Source organism: Dama dama, chromosome 18 (assembly GCF_033118175.1).
Source record: "Dama dama isolate Ldn47 chromosome 18, ASM3311817v1, whole genome shotgun sequence".
Taxonomy (NCBI): Eukaryota; Metazoa; Chordata; class Mammalia; order Artiodactyla; family Cervidae; genus Dama; species Dama dama.
In genome coordinates, this window is record NC_083698.1 from 57,234,964 (window position 1) to 57,259,073 (window position 24,110).

At 40.5% G+C, this 24,110-nt stretch overlaps 1 protein-coding gene across 4 annotated transcripts in view; it reads left to right on the plus strand.

The window, feature by feature from the left end:
- The window catches only part of ELMO1 (engulfment and cell motility 1), a 562,488-nt gene that overhangs the window by 119,351 nt on the left and 419,027 nt on the right, over positions 1-24,110 (plus strand). For all 4 annotated transcript variants that reach the window (XM_061165360.1, XM_061165359.1, XM_061165362.1 and 1 more), the window contains exons 3-4: positions 16,205-16,245; positions 17,292-17,364. In XM_061165360.1, the coding sequence (XP_061021343.1) occupies positions 16,205-16,245; positions 17,292-17,364 (114 nt within the window). The remainder of the gene's footprint in view (positions 1-16,204; positions 16,246-17,291; positions 17,365-24,110) is intronic.

Genomic DNA, 24,110 nt, shown 5'->3' on the forward strand with positions numbered 1-24,110 from the left:
TCTTGGACCTAGATTTAGAAATTATTGTTGTGCGGTCCTTTATATTTCTCTCTGCTGGTGCTGCCTCTGGCTCCCTCAGTAATGTTTAGGGAGTCCTTAATGCTTCCTTAAGTAAAATGGTCCTAATAGTTCTTCGCTTTTTCTTACTTTATAAAGAATACAAACATGACACTTTCGAGAGCTTATTTGGTCCCGCTTAAGAAAAGTGTGTTGAAGCCTGTGTGATGTTAACACTGCTGGGTTTTGTGCTGTCATAACCAGGTAGAATGATACTGAGACAGGAGAAGTCATGGCTCATCTGATTTTTGCAACTGTTGGATTTGGTATCTAACAGCTATTTCTTAAACTTCCTTTAATATAAAGTGACCAAAGAACTTCCCTTTCTGGTTTTAGCTCTCTCCCTTTGTATGTGAGAGTGTGTATAATCTCTTAAAATCTTAGAATTTGCCATGCTTTGGAGGAGAAAGATGGAAAACATGTTTCCCCTCAGCTGAGAACCCAGGTGAATTGCACAAGCATGAACTCTAGCCGTCTACATTTTCTCCGAAGATGAACTGCAGATTTCAGTTTGCTTTCTAGGTAGGTAGGGGTGATATTCTCCCCTGTCTACTTCCCTTCCTCAACTCTGTCACTAAGAGCAGATTGGGTAACTCAAGGACAGAACCTTTTATCAACCATGTTTCCTTAAGATTTTGATGACTAAGACATCTCACATTTCTAGAACCGTTCGTGTATGTCACACTATGTGCTTCGTTTTCCTGTTAGGTCAACTGGCAGTTTGTGGTGGGGTATATAAATATGTAGCTTTCAGCATTAAGCAGGACTCTGGGTTCTCATAAAAAGGTGCTTTGTTCTAGAGAAAAGCAGCTTGCACTTTGTCTCTAGGGATGTGTAGACCTGTGCAAGGTGCCCAGAATGTCTCAGGAATGAGAGCAGCCTCAGGGAAAAAAAAATGTGCTTTTCTGGTTTGTTTTTTTTCTAGAATTTCCATCAGATGTACTCATGAATCCTCTGAGTCAGTGACCACCATGGTGCTGGACCACCTCAACTGCAACTCCTAAAATCTCTCAAATAGCAAATCCTGTGGAATTTACCTCCTCAATAGTTTTTGATTCTGTCTACCTTTTGTCCATCCTCACTGCTCTCGCTTGCCTCCACTTGCCTCCTCGGCTGGCCTCCTGCTCACCACTCTTACTTCGCCTCTAATGCATTCTCCCAAGCCTAGCAACCTTCATTGCTTTCCCACTGCACTTAGAATAGAATCCAGACGTTCTGGCTGTGGTTACTACCAGCCTGCTCTCCCCAGCCTTTGCTCACCTCACCAGCTTTGCTTAGAGTTATTGCAGCTTCCACCAAAGTCCTATCTTGGTTCTAACTATAACTGAATTTTTTTGTTCTCTCATAACTGCACACTTCTCAGAGCCTTTACAAATGTGATTTTTCTTTTAGCTGGAAGTTACCATCCCTTCATTTCTCTGCTCATCTAACTCCCATTCCCTCTTGATCCCAGATGAAATGTAAACTCCTTAAAAGTCATCTGATTTATCAGATCAGATGAAGGCCCTTGTTATATGCATTTGTAACAGTCCATATGGCTTCACTTATTCATTATGTGATGCTCTGCATAGGCCAAGTGTGGTCCCAATGCCTATGATAGTGCCTGAAACTCCAAAACTTTGGCCACCTCATGTGAAGAGTTGATTCATTGGAAAAGACCCTGATGCTGGGAGGGATTTGGGGCAGGAGGAGAAAGGGATGACAGAGGATGAGATGGCTGGATGGCATCACCGACTTGATGGACATGGGTTTGGGTAGACTCCGGGAGTTCGTGATGGACAGGGAGGCCTGGCGTGCTGTGATTCACGGGGTTGCAGAGAGTCGGACATGACTGAGTGACTGAACTGAACTGATGAAAGGAGTGGTCCTGTGAGAAGAATATCCCTCCCCTTGTCCCCACCATGCATTCTAAATATATTGTTTTAACTTATGAATTGACTTCATGAAGATCTGTTTTTATCCTTCCATCAAAGCATTCTATAATCAAAAGATAGCCAAATGACTTTGAGATAAGCTGTATCAATTTTCAGAATGATTATAGATGGGTCATTACACTGGAACAAGTTTGTGGCAATCTATTTGCATTCATCAGCCTTATCACCGTAAGATGCTCATAATTTCCAGTGTCACATCATTCTTGACCTCCTGACCCATATGAACAACTGCCTATCTGTTACTTGTTTTGACCATCTAGATGCCCCTTGCACCTCAAACTCAGCATAGTCAAAATCCATCCTCATTGTTCCTTCCACCCCCAAACCTGTGCAGTTTTACTTTCCTTAATATTTTCTTTTCTCAGTGACGTATGAACATATACCCAGTTTGCTAAAGCCGAAACTACGTGTCTTCCTAGATTCTTCTCTTTCCCTCAGCTTTTCTATATAGTCAGTTACCTCAGAAAACTTGCATTTGCTTCCTCTTTATCACATAGGCTGCTGCTGCTCCAGGTGACTGTTCCATCTGGTAAATGTAGAGGAGCGTAGCACTCAAGGGAGGGCTTAAAAATAAGTATGTCATGGGCCCTCAAAGGAAGAACTTTAAAAGAGAGAGAGTAGTATCTTCACAAACAGGAAATTACGCACATCAAAGAGGTAGACATAAATTGAGAATAGATAAATTTGAGAAAGAAGCAATTGAAAATCTCAGAAATGTAAAAGTAATAAATAAAATGTAAGAAAAACCCTACAACAGGAAAAAAGCAGTAAAACACATAGGGTTATTCTACGGTGGGTTTGGCTAAAGAGAGAACCAGTAACTTGGAGGTTGGAAATAAGGAATATATCCAGAATATATTCCAAAAGATAAAGGAACAAAAAATACAAATGTGAAGTTATCTTGAAAGGACAGGTTAAGAAGTCCCATCCTGTGTCTAATTGGCAATTCTACTAATAAAGAAAGAGAATGGAAGAAATGGTGGAGAGGTAATATTTGAGATCCTGCCTATTACCTTCCTTCTTTGGAGTTGAAAGGAATTCCACATGGGGCTCTGGAGTTGGCCTGCTGGATGGATAGAGGGTGTGTGTCATGAGGAACTGTATGGATTCAATATTCTGTCCAAGAGTCATGAAAAAGAGGGAATGTTTCTAAGCAGCAGGTTTCACTGCACATGGTGTGGTTTGCATTTTTAGAGGGTCAAAATTTAAGAACTGTTTTGTGAGAAATAAAATTAAGTAAGAGAGATTAGTTAGACAGTAATTAGTTGCAGTAGCCCAAGTGAGAAATAATTATGTCATGGCCTAGGATATTGACCTGGAGAAGGGAATGGCAACCCACTTCAGTATTCTTGCCTGGAGAATCCCATGGACAGAGGAGTCCGGTGGGCTACAGTCCATAGTGATGCACAGAGTCAGGCATGACTGAAGTGACTTAGGACAGCACAGGATGGTGACAGAGGAGATAAGAAGAAGTGAGACAAGTGAGCAAGCTACTTAACATCTTGAGATCCTCATACAGTTTTCTCGTTTGTAATGTAGGCTTAGTAACATCATCTTGCAGGGGGGGTATGGTAGTCACTTAGTAAATGGTAGTTACTGCTATTATCATTATTATCAGAAGGGCTGACCAAGTGATGATAGACAATGAAAGCCTGGGTTAATGATATATCAAAGGTAGGGCAATTTTAAAAGTTCTTGATGTAGTCATACGTTTGCCTGTTTCAGACCCTTCTAGAATAGCCTGTTTTATCGTCCTTCCAGGCTGTGGTTTAGCCGCAGGTAGCCATGGTCACACTCATGGGACGTATATTGAGACTTAGAAGCCCATGTTTCTCCACTACTTGCTGGCACGTTTCTCAGCACATCCATCACCACTGAAGAGAGAAGGATGGGGGACCTCCCTGGTGGTTAAGAACCTGCATGCCAATGCAAGGAACGCGGGTTTGATCCCTGGTCAGGGAACTAAGATCCCAGGTGCTGTGGGGCAACTAAGCCCGTGCGTCACAACTAAGACACAGTGCAACCAAATAAATAAATTTTTTCAAAAAGAAGGGTGAACTGGTGCTAGTGCATCCACTCTCACAAACAGTAAACCAACTACATGGCACACAGAGATGAGAAGTAGAAGACGGGGAACTAAAAAGTTAAAAACAAGGTAAACTTACTTCTTAAAACTCTCTTTGCCACGGCTTAGTATTCTTTTGACAGCTGTCTTACGTCCAATGTCAGTTTCTTCGCAGTTGATACACATTCATAATCCTGTGTTTAAATTGAATTTGAACCCTGCTTTGCCTCCAGAGCTTATCTGGCTTTTTTGTATCTACCCATCTGGCCTGCTATTATCTTATCCATCAGAGTCAGCAGTCATTTCCGTTTATTCTATCAGGCTTGTCTGACTTTTTATCAGTACTTTCATACCATGCACATAAATAGGGTTAACCTTCCACATATGAGCTTAACACAAATAAGTAGACTGTTTCATAGAAGAGAAGGTAGGCAGACCTTGGGACCTGAATTGAGTCACAGAGTGAATCACTCACTCATTTCCATATAAAAGAGAACACTTCACTCAAGGCAATTTGATCTCTGGTTCAAAGAGATCAAATTGCCAACATCGCTTGGATCATTGAAAAAGAAAGAGAGTTCCAGAAAAGCACCCACTTCTGCTTTATTGACTATGCCAAAGCTTTTGACTGTGTGGATCACTACAAACTGTGGAGAATTCTTCAAGAGATGGGAATACCAGACCACCTGATCTGCCTCCTGAGAAATCCATAAAAAGCAACATTTAGAACTGGACATGGAACAACAGACTGGTTCCAAATCGGGAAAGGAGTACGTCAAGGCTGTGTATTGTCACCCTGCTCATTTAACTTATATGCAGAGTACATCATGAGAAATGTGGGGCTGGATGAAGCACAAGTTGGAATCAAGACTGATGGAGAGAAAAAAAAAAAAGATTGATGGAGAAATATCAATAAACTCAGGTATGCAGATGACACCACCCTTATGGCAGAAACTGAAGAAGAACTAAAGAGCCTCTTGATGAAAGTGAAAGAGGAGAGTGAAAAAGTTGGCTTAAGGCTCAACATTCAGAAAACTAAAATCATGGCATTTGGTCCCATCACTGCATGGCAAATAGATGGGGAAACAGTGGAAACAATGACAGAGTTTATTTTGGGGGGCTCCAAAATCACTGCAGATGGTGGCTGCAGCCATGAAATTAAAAGATGCTTGCTCCTTGGAAGAAAAGTTATGACCAACCTAGACAGCATATTAAAAAGCAGAGACATTACTTTGCTAACAAAAGTCCATCTAGTCAAAGCTATGGTTTTTCCAGTAGTCATGTATGGATGGATGTGAGAGTTGGACTATAAAGAAAGCTGAGCGCTGAATAATTGATGCTTTTGAACTGTGGTGTTGAAGAAAATGCTTTCGAGTCCCTTGGACTGCAAGGAGATCCAACCAGTCCATCCTAAAGGAAATCAGTCCTGAATATTCATTGGAAAGACTGATGATGAAGCTGAAACTCCAATACTTTGGCCACCTGATGTGAAGAACTGACTCATTTGAAAAGACCCTGATGCTGGGAAAGATTGAATGCAAAATAGAAGGGGACAACAGAGGATGAGATGGTTGGATGGCATCACTGATTCGATGGACATGAGTTTGAGCAAGTTCTGGGCGTTGGTGATGGACAGGGAAGCCTGGCATGCTGCAGTTCATGGGTTCCCAAAGAGTTGGACATGACTGAGTGACTGAACTGAACTGAACTGACTCAAGGTGTGGTGGAATGAAATGGCCCACCAGACAGGCTGGAATTATATGGGAGTACTTCTTGGAAAAGACAGATATTAAGGAAGGTAGAGAAGGATATAGTAGTTGGCAAAGTTGTTGTTTTTGCTGCCTCAGATATTGAAATTTGGAAAAAAAATTATATCCGTAGCAACATTGGTATTAGGACAATGTAAAATTGTCAAGAAGAAGGAAGAAGACTCAGAATAGATAATTGATGTGAATAGGGTTTTATTTTTGCATTGTTCATCTCTACATTTTTGTCATTTTCTAAAATTGCTTCCAATTGAAGGGGAACACAGTTTCTGCTCAGCAGAAGTATATCAGAGAACCTGAAAGAGAAAGAGGACCTTCTCCTCCTCTTTAACTCATTACTAATGAGAGCACTAATTATTTTTTGTGTCTGCTCATTTACATAGTCCGATGATTTTTATGATGCAAAGATTACACTTGGTCTTGCTGAATCTAATATTTAATTAGATTCATAAAGCTTGAAACAAGTCATTTTTAGTAAACTATTTTTGAAACAAATCATCTGTTGAGAAAAAGGTGTCATAGTGTATCATCTTTCTATTTTTAAAATTAATGGGATACATAGTTTTTACTGCTTTGGAGACAGAGTTGTGAGTCCTTTCCCCCACACCCCCTGCCTTTGTCATCTCTAACAGTCACTGGAATCTTATGTCAGTGATTCCCATTGGAATTGTTGTCAAAATGTTTGCTTTCCAAGAACCAGCTATTAATAAATTTGCCTCAGGGAAGTGTGGTTTTGTCATTAACTTTCAGGTTATTTAAGCAGCTATTAGGAAAACAGAATATTCATACACACCTCTCAGAGACATCTGATTCCTCCATAGTAAAGGTATATGGTTGGAAGCATGGAGGGCAGTCACCATGTTCATTGGAGGAAGAATAAAGCTGTTATAAAAATGACTGGTGTTTTTGACATGGTGTCAGGAGGCACCTCCAGGAACTAGATGGATTATTTATTGCACCTGAAAGTTTCTCCAAGTCACATTGTAGGCTACATCTTAGTCAACATGCATATATCCCTTCTCAGAGGTGTCCTGACATTTAGGAGCTGGATTTCTTTTCTTTCTGGACCAACATTACTCATAACTGCTGGGCAGAATATGTTCAATGAATTTCCATCTGTAAAAGAAAGTAAAAATCCCAAGTGCTGTGCTGTACCACCTCAAAGTGTCAAAACAAAGCATCTGTCACATTCTTTTAAAGCACTGGAGAAAGTCTTTATAATAGTCTGGGACCAAGAACTTTCAGTCTTGGTGGAAAATGGTTTTGCAATTACAAGGCTGTCTGACAATGGCCCTCTGGCAGAGCGGCTACGTGGTGGTGATGGGAGACTGCTCCTGTCTTTCTCTTGCTGTCTTCCATCTTTAGCTGCTGCCTGAGCTTCAGAGGCAGTTGGAAGAGAGCAGAAGAAAGGGAAAGAAGCTGAAAGTCTGAAAAAAGATGTTTTTAATTTAAAAAAAAAATGTTCATTAATTGCACGCCTTGTAGCCTAGCAGCCATTTGCTTGGGAGGTGACAGAGGTGAGTCTCAGAGGCAGTGTCTCCCTCCAAATGTGTATAATCTGGTTGGCAGAGGAAACAAAAATGCATTGAAGAGTAAAGAACAGGATGAGATGAGTGCCAAAGGCAGCACTGGGGACTGGAGTCACTCCAGGAAGGAGGAAGAAGAACTGGATATTCATTCATTCATGTATTCAATGTTCTTAACCAACATTTAAAGAAAGTACCTGCAAAGTATCCAAGCTGGATACATGGAATGAAAGAACCTATTCAGAGGTAACATGTATCCAGTGCCTGGCTGTGTACCAGTGCAGTTTTGAGGGTTTGATATAACATCCTCTCAATTAGTCTTCACTACCTTACAATGTGCGAGGTGCTACTTTTATTTTCAGAAAAGAAAATGGAAACATTGAGCGGAGAAGTAGTAAGCCTAAAGCTACAAAACCAGGGGCTTCAGAAGTTGGGGTTCTACCCCAGGAAATCATTTTCTAAAGTTATTCCAGTGCTCATAGTTGGGGTAAGGTATAGAAAAGCAAGTTGTTGATAAAAAATTCAGCGTTCTGAGAGCTTTTCTGGTGTCCCTAATGCTATCTCATAAGCATATCCCCACCCCATATCTTTAAAAACATTTGAAATAAATAAGGTTTCAAAGAAGCCAAGCTTTCTTTGATGCGATGCTCTTTTTAGGACAGACATGGGCCTGAGAAGTGGATGTCAGAGGTAGGAACAGCAGCCCACAGTTTATAGCTGCTGACAAGTGTGTATCACTTCAGATGAGGGAGATACCAGCCTCCACAGGCCAGTGTCAAGGCAGCAATGTGGGCAGAGGGGACGTGCGAGCTCTGAGGTGAGCGTTTGGGTCGCATAGTACCCCCAGGCCAGGTGCCTGCCAACAGGCAGGAACAGGTGGTTGAATGGGAACTGCCCTCATCAGCGAGGGACACTGATGAGGGACAACAGCTGGGCGGTGTCCGGGGACGTGCCTCAAGGCAGGCTGGACTCCACAGCCTCTGATGTAAACAACTGGGGGTTCCCAAGGATGTTTCTGCTAGGGGTCCTCTCATGTCTGAAAGGAACCATGAGCTTTGGGTGGGAAGAGTCAGATATAAATACATATATATGTGTATATATATATATAATTTTTTTTTCTTGAGATAAAAATGAGACAGGAGGAGGATCTGGTTTAGTGAGGAAGAGCATGCAGTGCTAATCTTGAAGAGGTGGCAGGACGTCCACGTGGATCCGCACCAGGGGTTGTTTGGAATGCAGGATCAGACCTTAGAAGAGGGGTCATAGTGGGAGGCATGGATTCAGGGATTTAGGATAATGGCATTTCATTCAAAGCAAGAGAGAGTTTAGGAAGAGAAGTGAAGGACCAACACCCACTTTAAGGATTAGAGAGAAAAGGGTGCATTCTCTTTTCTCTCTAATCCTTTAATAAATAATTTTTTTTCTTACCCAGTTGCAATAGTTTTAACAGTGACCCCAAAGGTATCCAAATTATAACACGTGGAATATGAAAAGATGCCCTTATTTGAAAAAAGGGTTTTACATATATAATTGTGTATCTTGTGATGGAATCACCCTGGATTTAGAGTGGGCCCTACATCCTTGTAAGAAGAGGAGAGAACACCATGTGAGGACAGAGGCAGAGATATAGATCACAAGCTAATTACTAGTGAATTTGACCATTCTCAGGAATCTAGGTGATTTTATGAGAGGTAAATAAAAGTCTTTTTGTATTGGAAATTTGCTTTCTGGATGTAGTGTATGATAAATTAAGTTGAATAAAGGAATTCTTTTGGAGAGTAAGAGTTTAAAAGGGAGGGATACATTTAAAAAAACAAACCCAGCAACAAAGATCTTATTTACTGCATGAATATAATTGTTGGCACATGGTACTTTGACAGTAAAATTCATTTGGAAATGCATACTTTGTTTGATAAATAAAAATATTTGTGTCATTATTGAAATTTTCTCAAATTAGTATAAAGAGAAGAAATACTTTCATGTAGTGAACAATGACCTCACCATTGCTAAAGGAAACAAGTAGAGTCTGTTTAATTCCCAGTCACCTGCACTTGGAAATCTGGTAACTGACTAACCCTCTGGGTTATCATTAAAAACATTTCTATTCTTTCCATCTTAGTTCATTACTGAGTCTGAGAAGGCTGATTTGACCTTTAAAACAAAAAGCTTAAGGGATTTAGTTATGATTTTTGTTAAGTTACAAAAACATGCTCAGGCAATTAAAATAATTTTGCCTCGATATTTTATGTGGAGATATATTCCTATAGAGTATAGAATTTATTTTAGTTCCTTTATGGTTTATGGACTCAAAGAGAGAAGAACCAGTTTTTATCCTTTTAGATCAAATTTTCTTTACTTCTGGGTTTTTCTCTCAATGAGATGAAAGGCAAATATTACGTGGGTCCACAGAAAGCTACCAAGGCAATGCACTTGTCACCCTACTCCCAAGTTTTAGTGAATTTCCAAGCATGTCTTGGAAGCTTTCTTTTCCTCAGGTGAAACTTGTATTATCATAAAAACATCTTATGTAACCTGAACAAATATTAACTAAAACATAGAGCCAAACTTTAGTTTAGAATTTAAGTCAGGCAAGGAGCTCATGTTGAATTGAAGGTTTTATATAAAAAGTGAGCAAAGCACTGCTACCAAAATAGTGTATTTGGGAGTATCTCGTTCCATCCCTGTTTACGGCAATAGTTCCTGCTCACCTGTGCGGCCTTGCTAAAGGATGGTGACGATCATTTGATTGGTATCTGTTTTATCACCTGTTGAATTATACTCCTCATCAGCTGGCTGGCTCAATGCTCACCCAAGCTGTGAATCACAAGAGTGGTCTGTGTGGGGAGCGGTGACAACCTTCACCTATAAGCAGCTGCTTATAGCCACCCCACAGTGGTTTACATGGTAGGAAGTGTGATTTGTGCCGATTCATCCAGGCTGTACTTTGAAATGGTTTACTTTGATGTTGTTGGTTGGTTGTTTTCTTTTGCTTTGCTTTTTAATATTCATTGATCATTTTTTCTTATTTTTTATTAGAGTATATACTTGCTTTAAAATGTTGTGTTAGTTTCTGTTGTACAGCAGTTAGTTTCTGTTGTCAGCTATATGTATACACGTGTGTGTGTGCGTCTGCTAAGTTGTTTCAGTCCTGTCCGACTCTTTGCAACCCTATGGACTGTAGCAGGCCAAGCTCCTCTGACTCCACTATCTCCTGGAGTTTCCTCAAACTCATGTCCATTGAGTCGGTGATGCTATCCAGTTGAATAGCATCTCATCCTCTGTTGTCCCCTTCTCCTCCTGCCTTCAGTCTTTCCCAGCATCAGGGTCTTTTCCAATGAGTCAGTTCTTCGCATCAGGTGGCCACAGTATTGGAACTTCAGTTTCAGCATCAGTCCTTCCAGTGAAGATTCTCCATTAGAAATAGGTTCTCACTAGTTACCTATTTTATACATAGTAGGCATAATATATATGTCAATCCCAATCTCTCAAGTCGTCCCATCCCCCATTTCTCCCCTCGCTGTGGTGTCCACACATTTGTTTTCTACATGTGTGTCTCTATGTTTGCCTTGCAAACAGGTTCATCTGTACCATTATTCTAGATTCCACATATATGTGTTAATATACAGTACTTATTTTTCTGACTTACTTCACTCTGTATGAAACTCTCTAGGTTGATCCATATCTCTACAAATGACTCAATTTCATTCTTTTTATGGCTAAGTAATATTCCATTGTATATATGTACCACATCTTTATCAATTCATCTATTGATGGACATTTAGGAAATGGTTTACTTTTATAGTCAAGGCTTTTCTGTTGGTTCTTTTATTTAAAAAAAAATAAAGTAAGTGAATTTTCCATTTAATAGAAATGTATTGAGTTTCCTCTTACATCCTGTTAGCATCTGTGAACTGTGCACCTAGTACTGAGGGGTGGAGAAGGTTACAAAGACGAATTAAGATATCTTGTTTTCAAGGGACAAGAAAATAAGACAGATATACTAGGTCCTTAGGAGTGATTCATTTAATGTGCTAAGTATAGAGGGACTTTGTTGCCAACAAAGGTCCATCTAGTCAAAGCTATCGTTTTTCCAGTAGTCACGTATGGATGTGAGAGTTGGACTGTAAAGAAAGCTGAGTGCTGAAGAATTGATGCTTTTGAACTGTGGTGTTGGAGAAGACTTTTGAGAGTCCCTTGGACTGCAAGGAGATGTAACCAGTCAATCCCAGAGGAAATCAATCCTGAATATTCATTGGAAAGACTGATGCTAAAGCTGAAGCTCCAATACTTTGGCCACCTGATGCAAAGAGCCAACTCACTGGAAAAGACCCTGATGCTGGGAAAGACTGAAGGCAGGAGCAGAAGGGGCCAACAGACGTTGAGATCACTGACTCAATGGACATAAATCTGAGCAAATTCTGAGAGATGGTGGAAGTTCAGAGGAGCCTGGCGTGCCACAGTCCATGGGGTCACAAAGAGTCGGGCACAACATTAGTGCCTGAACACTGGGGCTTCCCTGGTCACTCAGTGGTAAAGAATTTACCTGCCAATTCAGGAGACATGAGTTTGATCCCTGATCCAGGAAGATCCCACCGTGCAGTGGAGCAACAAAACCTATGTGCCACAACTATGAAGCTCATGTTCTAGAGCCCGGGAGCGGCAATTATTAAACCCACGAGCCCTCGAGCTCTTTTCTGCAACAAGAGAAGCCACCACAGAGAGAAACCTGCACATCACAACTAGAGAGTAGCCCCCACTTGATGCAACTAGGGAAAAGCCTTCACAGCAATGAAGACCTAGCACAGGCAAAAATAACATTAAAAAATGGCATAAAGTAAAAGTATGGGGGTGGGATTTTTTGGATGAATCGTTAACTAATCCAAAAGCATGGGGAACATGTACAACATTAGTAGGCAGTTTGATTGCTTGAGTCCAGATTGAGGAAGGCTGTGGATGACAAGCTAAGAGATTTCTACAATACAGGTGATGGTCATTGAAGATCTATGGTGGATATTGCAGCAAAATAACAACATGAGCAAAGTTTATGGGGAAAGTCTAATTTTACCTATAATTAATTATATGTAATTAATAATTACCTATTTAATTAATTAATACTGTGGGATTATAATTAATTAATTATAATTAATTAATTAATGTGGGGATTAGAAAGGAAGAAACTGGTGATATAAAGACTTATTTGCAAGGATCTGATGCCAGGATCCTGAGAATTCTTAGCCAAAGGTGGTAGTTAGGTATGCAAGGGATGAAGCAGAGAGAGGTTTTGATGAAGTAATGATGAGACTCAGGGTCTTGTAAAAATCTGTTTATCACAGAATAGAGAAGGCAAAGATAAGTTCTCTAGAAATCTACATGAAAGAACTACTAGATGTAGGTTATTCAAATATAGGAACTAATGCAAGATAGGAATCTGTGTTTGATAGGCCAGTGGAGTATTTGATTAGAAATTTATGGCAAGTAGTTAATGCTTTTAATGATGGGCTGTTCCTCAGGAAAGGCACTGGGGCTGAGGAAGCAGAATTAAGAGTGATAGAACTGGGGTATGATTTATCTGGTAGGAGTTGGAATGAGGAATGCCAAGATTTTAGAAGACCAATTTGGAGGAGGTGAGAAGTAATGATATGAATGTCACAGAGGAAGATGTAATACCACCTGTAACAAATCATACCTGGAGGGTGAAGAAATAAAGGTTAGTGATGCTCTGGGCTGTAGTGGTGTCATAGTGAGACAGAAAAAATCATGACTGAGATGGCGAGAATTTGGGGGTGGGGACACGCTATTATTGGTTTAGGGAATGGTGAGCGTAATGATTTTTGTTTGTACATTTAATAAGATACTTGAAGGAGAGTTAACATGCTGGTTCTAACAAACTGCCAGAGATTTCTAAGAGTGGGATCAGATTACAGACCTGGGACAGTTGAAATGAATGAGGAACTGACCAGTTGAATGAAAACAGAAGAGATAGGAACATAAATCTGAAGTTAGAAGTAAAACAAATAAGAAGGATCTCTTGGATTTTATCAAACGATTGTTGCTTATAACGGTAGGAGCTGGAAGGAAATACAGCAACTCTGGAAAGATGGTTTCAAAAAGAAGGTAGTAATGACATTAAAAATGTGGATGAACTAAGGGAGATGAAAATTGTGAAGTCATTGGAATTAGGTGTGGGTGGTGGAGTTCAGAGTTTCATTGGAACATGTAAAGAAGGGAGGGGACAGGTGTAGGATGCGGGACCAGCCCTGAGCTTACACAGCATTCATTTTAACTGGGGAGGCTGCAGTTGTTAACTGTGAGTCCTTTTCCTCTGGGGTTTAAAGTTTTTCTCTCATCTTTCTCTATTAAATCTCTAAACTTTGTTCTTCCAGGGTCATTACTCCTTTCATATAGCCAACTTCAGAATGTTCTAGATATAATAGTTCTAGAAGCCCACTTCTATCTTTTCAAATTTGACTCTGAAACTATGAATCAGACCTAGATTAAAATCTGAGGAATTCCTCTAAGTTACCTAGACTTTAAGAATTCCCATTCTGAAAGCAGTAATTTAAATGCCTTCTCCTACATCATTAGCAATACTTCTTGGCTCGATCTGTCCTTTCAATATAATTTAAGTCTGAAATCTGACCCTGTTATTTATATTTTAGTTTTGAGGATGCAAGAAGATTGGGGGAGTTAGGAGACTCGTAGATAAATAAGTGTTAGTCACTCAGTTGTGTCCAACTCTTTGTGACTTCATGGACTGTAGCCTGCCAGGCTCCTCCTTTGTCCATGGGATTTCCCAGGTAAGAATACTGGAGTGGGTTGCCATTCCCTTCTCCAGGGGATTGAACCCAGGGCTCCTGCATTGCAGGCAGATTCTTTACCATCTGAGGCGCTGCAGTTAATCTAGGAGACTGGTAGGTCCTCATGAAATGCTAATAGCCTGGAGAGGTCTCTGACAGCTGGAAGTGCAAAATTCTCAACTTATGGAAGGAGTTTTTTTCCTAAACCTCCTTTCTCTTTTGGTTGGGAGTGCACATTTGCTTTTCGACTCACAGCCAGAGCCATAGGCAATGGACAAGTTCTTGCAAAGGCCTCAAGTTGTGTAACATGTAACTTCATTGTCGAATCCAATCGCCATTTCTAATCTTAGTCTAAAAGAGATTAGCTCAAGATGCTAATATGCACTATCTTTCCGCCCCTCCACAATTCTCCATCCCTCTTCTGCCCACTGCATTTAGAGTTGTAGGCAGATGTTCTTTTGAAAACATGGTGGTGGGCTTAGTCATAGACCCTAGTGCTCCAGAGTGCAGGAGAGCATTGGCGGAACACTGAGGGCAGCACTGGAGCTTTTATCGGGGCCTTGAAGCCCTTAGAAAGGACTATGAAGAACGGAGTGCTTGGAATTAACCAAGAGGGGGACCTAGCAATGTTGGGTCCGAGGGCAAGGATGCAAAGAGGAAATCAAGCTCTTCTAGTGACACGAGAGAGTAAAGAAGTGGAGCCCTAACCCTTTTTTGAGTCTTTTGCCCTTTATTTTAATTTTCATTTAATTCTTGTGACAACCCTGAGGAGTGGGTAGGTCTTCTGCACATTTTACAGATAAGCTGGTTGTGGTTCAGCAAATTAAGGAAGTTGTCAGTCTCACTGCAGGCAAGTTGACACAGCTAGGTTTTAAACTAATTCTGCTTGATTCAGATTCCTTCTGCCATACCACAGTGCCCAGAGGGACGGGAGGAGAAAGTGTTTTCGATGCTATTCTGTGGTTGTATTTGAAAATCCAGGACCATGTGTTGTATTTCTTTGATTTCTCTTCCCCGTTTGTTTCTTGTCTGTGATGTGTTCCTTTGGTAGACACACTCCTGCCCATCCCAGGAGACAGCTGGGGTCTGTTTACATCCAAAGCAGAAAGAGTCTGGACATCTCTAGATGAGCTGTGTGTGTCTTTTCACTACATTCTTTCTATCTGGAGGCAGGCAGAGCGCAGCTGTGGCTGTCAGGCCCAGAGTGCAGCTGTAGCCAGCCGCCAGTTGACACCACAACACGTGGTGTCATGGTCCCATTACTCCAGTGTGTCCCACTCACGCTGCTGCGTGACTGACATTTGCCAGGACCACAGTTGTGGGAAGAATTCTGTGTACTTTGTAGGAACAATGTCACTATGCTTCATACTCCATTTGTCTCATGTTCTCATAAAATTACTCTATATCCAAGCTTGTTTGCATAAAGCCAAACTACTGGTTGCCCTACCCATGTACTACTCTTGAGGAATTCTGGTGATCAGTTGACTTTGTAGGTTGTTATTGCCTATGAGATCTTTGACCAAAACGCTGTTTCATCCTGATTTTAATGTGGCTAAGTTAAATACTGGGGAGTCCCTGGTGGCTCAGATTGTAAAGAATCTGCCTGCAATGCAGGAGACCTGATTTCAATCCCTGGGTCAGGAAGATCCTCTGGAGAAGGGAATGGCAACCTGCTCCAGTATTCTTGCCTGGACAATTCCATGGACAGAGGAGCCTGGAGGGCTACAGTCTATGAGATAGAAAAGAGTTGGACATGACTAAGCGACTAACACTTTCCCTTTCAAGTGAAATATGGTGTATATTTTGTTCAACTTGCATGCTAAGTATAGAAAAAAGGACCCCAAGGATAATACATCATTAATGCAGTTGGTGGTGATGGCTGGTCGATTATTACCTTGAGAAAAACAAACTCACTGACAACAACCAAGAATAGCAAATGTAAATTGTTCTTATTTAAGTTTCTTTATTAGGCCTCTTCATCTTCTTCTTTTTTATTTTTTTAGAGCTTAAAATGATGAAATGAAACTAACAAAGTATTTCCTTTTTTTCTATTTTTCAGAAAAAACCACTGTCTGCAATAATAAAGGAAATCTGTGATGGGTAAGTGTTACTCAGGATTTATCCAGGGAGCTCCAGTCAGCATATTGAAAGGCAAATAAAATGTTCTTATGCAATTATTAAATATTACTCATTAAGTCACTACTTGACCTACCTAAAGACAGCACGAATTACTGTGTAATATTTCCATGTCTTTTCTACCAAAACATTCTCTCTGTTTCTCAAAGAGTGGGAAGTGTAAAAGTCCCAATATGTGGACATTGGGATTGATCTTATTTACTTTGAAAAGATGTGGTTCATTCATCCTGTTCAGCTGGAAGCAGTCTAAATTTCCGAAGTTAAGTGCACCCTTCTTCTGGTATAAAATGAGAAGACCACTCAGGTCCCCACAGAAGATAATATAATTTAAAAGACAGGTCAGTGGGTGGTTGTGTTGCCACATGGAACTTCACAAAGATAGCTTTCCTACTTCTCTTGGGGTGCTCTAACAATCCATACATATGGAAGTTGCCTGAGGTTTTTTTAATTTTTAAGGCAGAACTATGAATAGAATTTTACCTGGAATTTGTTTAAGATCTGTGATCCTTAAATGGACAGAGGAGCCTGGCAAGTTAGTCTGTGGGATCACAGAAGAGTGGGACATGATTTAGTGACTAAACAACAACAATCCTTAACTGAAATGTTCCAGTCTACAGCAAGCATACTGATTGGGGATGGTGGACTACAGAGACAACTGAAATGTAACAATTATCAAAAATTTAAATTGCATTCGTTTCCTTTGTTTTCCTCTCTCTGCTCCACTCACTCCTTCATCATAGGGAGGAATGGAACTTTATATTTAATGAGCCCTCCCTCAAAGCTGTGGAGATAAAATACTTTAAGGGTTAACAATAGGCTTGGAATAAGACCTTGGTCTCAGGGTCATGATAACAGGGCTGAAGTCATTTTGTTTTAGAAACTGCACTGTGTGTATCTTGGGTTCTGGCCCAGTTCCAGTCACAGGGTGCTAAGTTTACCTAACTCTATCATATGAACTTGAAAATGATCCTTTTTTGTTTTTGTCATCAGCTTTTGCTTGCATTTTTCAGGTGGTCCCTTGCAAACCATGAATACTTTGCGCTGCAGCATGCTGATAGTTCAAACGTCTATATCACAGAAAAGGTAGGTCAACCACATTATTTAATCTGAACACTTATATTTAAAGGAAATTAAAACATAGCTGATGTTTTCTCTGCTCAAGACTAAACATGCTGGTCTAAATTTTACATCTCTACCATCCATGAAAACAGAGTCTGCAAAGCAACCAACCGCTACTTTAGTATTAACAAGGGGATATTTAGCCCATTCAAGAGTAAAGACCAAATATGCTTCTGTGTTCTGTTTTAGCAACAGCATTTGCCTTCTAACAGTGAATTTACTAATTATCTCTCTTCCTTATTGCTTGGTTTAAGCATTTATTTGATACTTAATGACTTAGTCAAGCTTCCCTTTCTCAGACTTTTTTTTTTTTCCCCAGAATAACCTCTAAGCTCTCCTTTAAGTTATTGAAACAATGACAAAAACCATTTTGAAGGTGGCATTATGTAGGCATTTAGTGTTCTGTGGTTCTTGGGAACTCTGCTTTCTTCATGGGTGATCTTAACTAGGAAATTTGGAAGTGAGAGAAGGATTGTGAATACTACAGTGGCTCTAGCAGCAAGTACAATTAATATCCTAGAGATTTCTGTTAAGGGAAAAGTAGCATTTATTGAGCACCTGCTGTGTGCCAGAAACTGGGCCGGCCTCCTTACATCTGTTTGTTAATTTCATCCTCACAACTAACCTGTGGTAGAAACCGCATTGGCTTTGGTTAACAGATAAGAAACTGAATCATAGCAGTCAGATGGCTTGGCTAATATCTCAGGAGCGATAAACCATAGAACCAAGAAGCCAATTCAGATCTTTGTGCTTCTATCACTTTTCCTTTTGGGAATTTCTGGAGAAGTTTCGTATTCAGCTCAGTTTTATGGAGAGCTCACTGATATGCCTAGGAGCCAAAATTGTCCCCATGGAACTGATAGCCTTCTGGGCTTGGTGAGGAGGAAGGGGATGGCTCTGTGAACAGTTTTCATCACAATAAGTTGGTCAGCTCTGGGACAGAAGTGAATATAGAATGCTCCAAGAAAAGGGAGAATCAGTGACCTATGGCTCCTGGCTTTGTTTGTCCCAAACCTTAGAGCGATCTTAAGTTTCCCTGTGAATCAAATGGTGGTGGAAGGTGGAGGCACTAATAGGGTCTGTCCCACTGTGACTGCCTTCTCTACCCTGAGGAGGGAGGGAGGAAGGCAACAAGTGTTCAGTCCAGCCTGAGGGGAAAACAGCCAGAGGCCTGGAAATGCTTCTTAGAAATTGCTTATTCTTCCCAAATGGGTCCTGGAATTTTCGTAACTGATCATGTTTTCCTCTGCACACTGATAGGAAAGCTGAGAGTTAATATGTAGACTAGATTTCCTGGCCTATGTTGTCTTTATTACTTGTATTTATTCCTTTGATTTATTCCATAAACACTCAATTTTGTGTCTTTCTTTTTTTCTCGCTTCACTTTCTTAAGATTTTTCATTTATTTTATACTTATATAATCTGCGTGCTATTTTTGAGATAAAGAGGATGTAAATAAATAAAAGTTAAATGCTAGCAGTTGAATGCATTGTTGTTGATTCCCTTAAACAGAAGACTGTCTCACTTTACCTTGAATCACCCTTTAAAGGTAACTAAAATATTGTGACTTTGGGGGTATATTGGAAAAGACTGAATGGCCTTCTACTATTTAGGATATTACATGAAAAATTTTAAAAATTATTAAGTGATAAAAATATAGGACAACAGATATTATAATAGAGTTTTTCAAACACCACCAATTAGTGGGAAGTGAAATCAATTTAGTTGGTTGCCATAACATTAAAAATTGGAATATAATAGAGTAGGCCAGAGTACATCACCCATATTATTTCTGAAAAACTTGGGTCATACACACACACGCATATATAATACAAGTATTTTGTGCTGGTTTTATACCCTAGGCTGTGGCCCAAAAGCCACTGTGTCACAAACAGCTCTGCCTTTGATAAACCATGTTGGTTTGTGTCCCCTGATGACTGTCCTATCTTCTGTCTTCATTGTCAGGAGACCTCAATGTATTGGTGATTGCTAAGGATGGACTTCTCAGACCAGAGAACATAAACATCACAGGGAGCATCTTTTTAAAATGGAGATTTCTCAGATCCCAACCTCAGAGACTCAGAATGGGTGGGCCTTAGATATGGCCTAGGATTTTACACTGTGAGGACCCTCTGGAATTCTGATACAGGTACTCAGGGACCATTAGGAAGAACACTGCTCTGGGACCACTTTTCTGAAGACTCAGGGCTCCAGTGTCCCAGGCACTGTGCACCATGAACAGAAGTCACATGCTAAGTTTCATTTAGGAGGGTGGTGTTGTACGGTCAGTTGTTAGAATAATTTAAAAATTCATATATTGTTTATAGTTTTATTCTAACTAACATTAATATCTACTCAGAAAATTCAAACTACTTAGATCAATGGGAGAATTATTGTTTTATTGGGCATGCTAGTTATTTTCTGAGAAATCTTGTTTGGCCTGAGGAAATTCTTAACATTGAATTTAAAGGGACTGCCACCTAAATCTGTTATCAGTCTTCACTGCCCAATAGCAAGGATTCTTCCTTTACTAAAAGTTTAAGGAATGAGAAAGCTCATTTTTTGTTTGTAAATAAAATGTCATCACTCTTCCTCCTGCAGCTGTCTCTGGGCATAGCACATGCTTGTGACCCAGAACTTGACGCACACAGGGCAGGAGATGGACCTTGAATCCTGGGTCCATGGGGGTAAATCTGAGCCACCTTCAGTTTGCGGTTAGGTCCATCTAGTTCTTTGCAAATATTCCTAAAAATAGAGTCCATTTCCCATTTTGAAGTAATGTATTTAGCATCATCTTGGTTACTTATAGCCCAGTGAGTTGTTAGGCAATATTTGTTACCATGGTAACCAGTGACTAATTTTTGAAACTTGTGCATATTCTTAGTTACTGACTTTCCCTTGTATATGAGGTGGTTCCCCCTCCCACTGGCAGAGATAAAATATCACCTGTGATTTTAAAGAAGAAAAATTCTCCAGCTCTGGCTGTAACTGACGGATGTTGACAGTCTTCTAAGATCCTCAGGAAGGCACCTCCCTTGCTTTTCTCATGTTATCCAAGCCCATTTTCTGAAATTGTCTTCATTTGCTTATTGGGCCATTAACTTTTGTTTTTCAGCACAAGGGGAAAAAAATGCCATGTTGTCGAGCAATGTTCAGCAGAAGCATAGCATGCAAATGCTTAGAGAACATTAAGATTCAGCTATTTACAACTTCAGATTCTGCCCCAGAAACTTTCATATTTCAGAGTGATGGCTCAGAGACAGAGAGAGAGAATACAAAATAAAAAGTGAATTGTGCATTTTTCAGCTTTATTGAGATGTACTTGGACAAATAAAATTGTGAGATATGTAAGCATATGTCATGGTGGTTTGAGATACATATACATTATGAAATGATGCTTATCTAGTTCATAACACAGGCATCACCTCTAATTATTTACTTGGTGAGAACATTTAAGTTCTAGTCTCTTGCCCTGTGCTGTGCTTAATCGCTCAGTCACGTCCGACTCTTTGCAACCTCATGGACTGTAGCCTACCAGGTTCCTCTGTCCATGGGGATTTTCCAGGCAAGAATAGTGGACTGGGTTGCCATGCCCTCCTCCAGGGGATCTTCCTCACCCAGGGATTGAACCTGGATCTCCCGCGCTGAAGGCAGGCTCTTTACTGTCTGAGCCACCAGGAATACATCCAAGAATTCTGGAGTGGGTAACCTATCACTTCTTCAGGGGATCTTCCTGACCCAGGAATTGAATCGGGGTCTCTTGCATGGCTGGCGGATTCTTTACCAGTTGATCTACTAGGAAAGTCCTCTAATCTCTTAGCACATTCCTATACAATACAGTGTTACCAGCTAAGTCATCATATTTTACACTAGATCCTGAGAACTTAGTCATCTATAATCTGAAGTTTTGTACCGTTTTACCAACCTCTTTCTATTTTTACCAACCCTTCAGCTCCTGGTGACCACTTTTTCTACTCTCTGTTTCTCTGCTTCAATGAATTTGACTTTTTCTCTTTTAAAAAATTTCCACAGATAAGGGATTCCATGCAGTATTTGTCTTTCTCTATCCAACTTCTTTCCCTTAGCATGATGCCATGAAGGTATATCCATGTTGATACAGATGGCCAGATTGCCTTCTTTCTTATGGCTAAGTAACATTCTGTTGTGTGTTTCTACCACATCTTCTTTATTCATTCATCCAGTGACATCTCGTAGGTTGTTTCCGTATCCTGACTATTGTGAATTATGTTTCAATGGATGTGGGAATATCTCTTCAATATCATGTTTTCATTTCCTTTGGATGTATACCCAGAAATTGGACTGTTGGATCCTGTTTTAATTCTGTTTTTTTTATTTTTTGAGAAACCTTCATGTTTTCCCTAGTACCTATACCAATTTACATTCCTACCAACAGCGTATGGGGGTTCCCTTTTTTTCAAATCCTCACCAATACATATCTCTTTCTCTGTTTTGTTTTTGATAATAGCTATTCCAACCGGTGTGAGGCGATTTCTCATTGTGGTTTTAATTTGCATTTCCTTAATGATGAATGATACTGATTACTCATATACTTGTTGACTACTTGTCTTTTTTGGAAAAATGTCTATTCATTTTTTTCTGCCCATTTTTTTTTTAAATTGGAGTGTTTTTTGTTTTTGTTTGTGCTATGGAGTTGTGTTATTTAATTTGGATATTAGCCCCTTATCGAATATATGATTTGCAAATACTTTTCTCTGTTTCATAGGTTGCCTTTTCATTTTGTCGATGATTTCCCTTGCTGTGAAGAAGCTTTTTAATTCGATGTAGGCCCATTTGTTTAAGTATTCTAGTAGAATTTGTTTTCTGAAAAGATAATTTTATATATAGAGAGAGGGCTAAAGTGGGTGGTCCATTATCTTCATTGCAGTCTGATGATGCTGGTATTATTATCTCCATTTTACCATGAGTAAATGAGACAGAGAAAGATTATGCAACAACTTGTTTAGGTCGTACAGATGGGCAGTGGTTGAGCCGAGGCTTGGACCTGGGTGGGTCTGCCTCCAATCAACCTATGTCACCTCCTGGAAACCCTGGAGTCCCTACTACCTGGGCCCTAGTTTGTTTATGATACCCCCACCTCCTTTTTTTGCTGACACTAGGCCATTGATCCTGATGGTATTAATAATTGCCTCAGGACAATAAATATAGGCTGTCACAACCTGTGAGCATTGGTTACCAGCTTTAGTCTGTGTGCATGCTCAGATGCTCAGTCATGTCCAACTTTGCCACTCCATGGACAATAAACCACCAGGCTTCTCTGCCCATGGGCTTCTTCAGGCAAGAATACTGGAGTGGGTTGCCATTTCCTCCTCCAAGGGAACTTCCTGACCCAGGGATTGAACTCACATCTCCTGCATTGGCAGGTGGATTCTTTACCACTGAGCCCCCCTATTATGGCCTCCTTATTCCTTAGGAAGATGGCATGGAGGAAGTTATGACAGATAGTCTTCTACTCAGTAGAGATTAGCAAATACATTTTCATTTGCCTTTGGTCTGGATTGTCTAAGGTAGTATTATTGATAGAATTGATATTGATAGAATATTAATACCATATTTTTTAAGGAAACAGGAAAATTGCCTTGTTATCCTTAATCCTAAGCATACAGACAGGTAGGTTCCCCGAAAGCATGGGGCATGGTACAAGGCACCTTTAGGAGATCATGTACTTGTGGACCCTTAAGTTTTCTCATAATTTCACAATGGTATTTGGTCCCTGTGTGCTAAGACGTACCCCAGAATGTGTGAAGTATAGTGATATACCTTGGCAGTATCTTATTTCCAGAAGTTCTTATTTTGTAAAAATAGAGATAGCCATGCCTCATCCAGACTCCTCTTTGAAGCTGGCCCCAGGAACCTTTGAGAAGGAAGTGGGGTCTTTTGAAGGGCATCCCTTTTTAGTGCCATTCCTACCCCCTAGATGCTCTGGGTTCTGAGACAGGCCTTGAGCTTCCCAGAATCCCTGGGCAGACAGAAATTGTATATCCCTGGTACTTGTGTGTCTGACTTGGGTCAGGAGACCACTTGATGATCATGTGGAATTCAGTCTGACTATTGTAAACTATCGAGCTTTGGGCACTATAAATAGTTTAGTGAGATGAGTCCCTTTCATTCTCTGTATCCATGGGTCTCAGGGTTTGGTGGGGGAGAAAACATTGAAGTGAGCACAGGTTTTGAGAAAGAAGAGGAAGGAATTAAGTTATTATAGAAGAGAGGAGGGATCCAAAAAGGTCCTGGAGTGGGCTAACCATGTCTGATAAGAGATTAGAGAGGCTAACGGGAAAAGTACTCATTCAAAGACAGACATCTGCTTGTGTGTTTTAAGTAGTTTGGCAGGTGAGCTGGGGTGTTAGTTGGTGGTAACAACTGTCCGGAACACGTGTTGGATCCTTGCTTTGTGGCAGGCACTAGGCTTAGCGCGCTTCACATGAGCTCTTTGTTGTATTTGAGTCTTCACAGGAAACTTGTGAACCGGATTTAGTTGGTACCTGCTCCATTCTACAGAGGGCACAACTGAGGCTCAGGGATGTCAGTAACAGATCATGGATGGGCTCAGGAGGTCTGAATGAAGCGCCAGTGTCCCACGCTCCTGGGCCGTGCTGTGGGACAGGCAGGAATCTGATGGAAGTCACACCAGTTCCTGGTGCTGGAGATGGAAATCCATCTTTCCATCC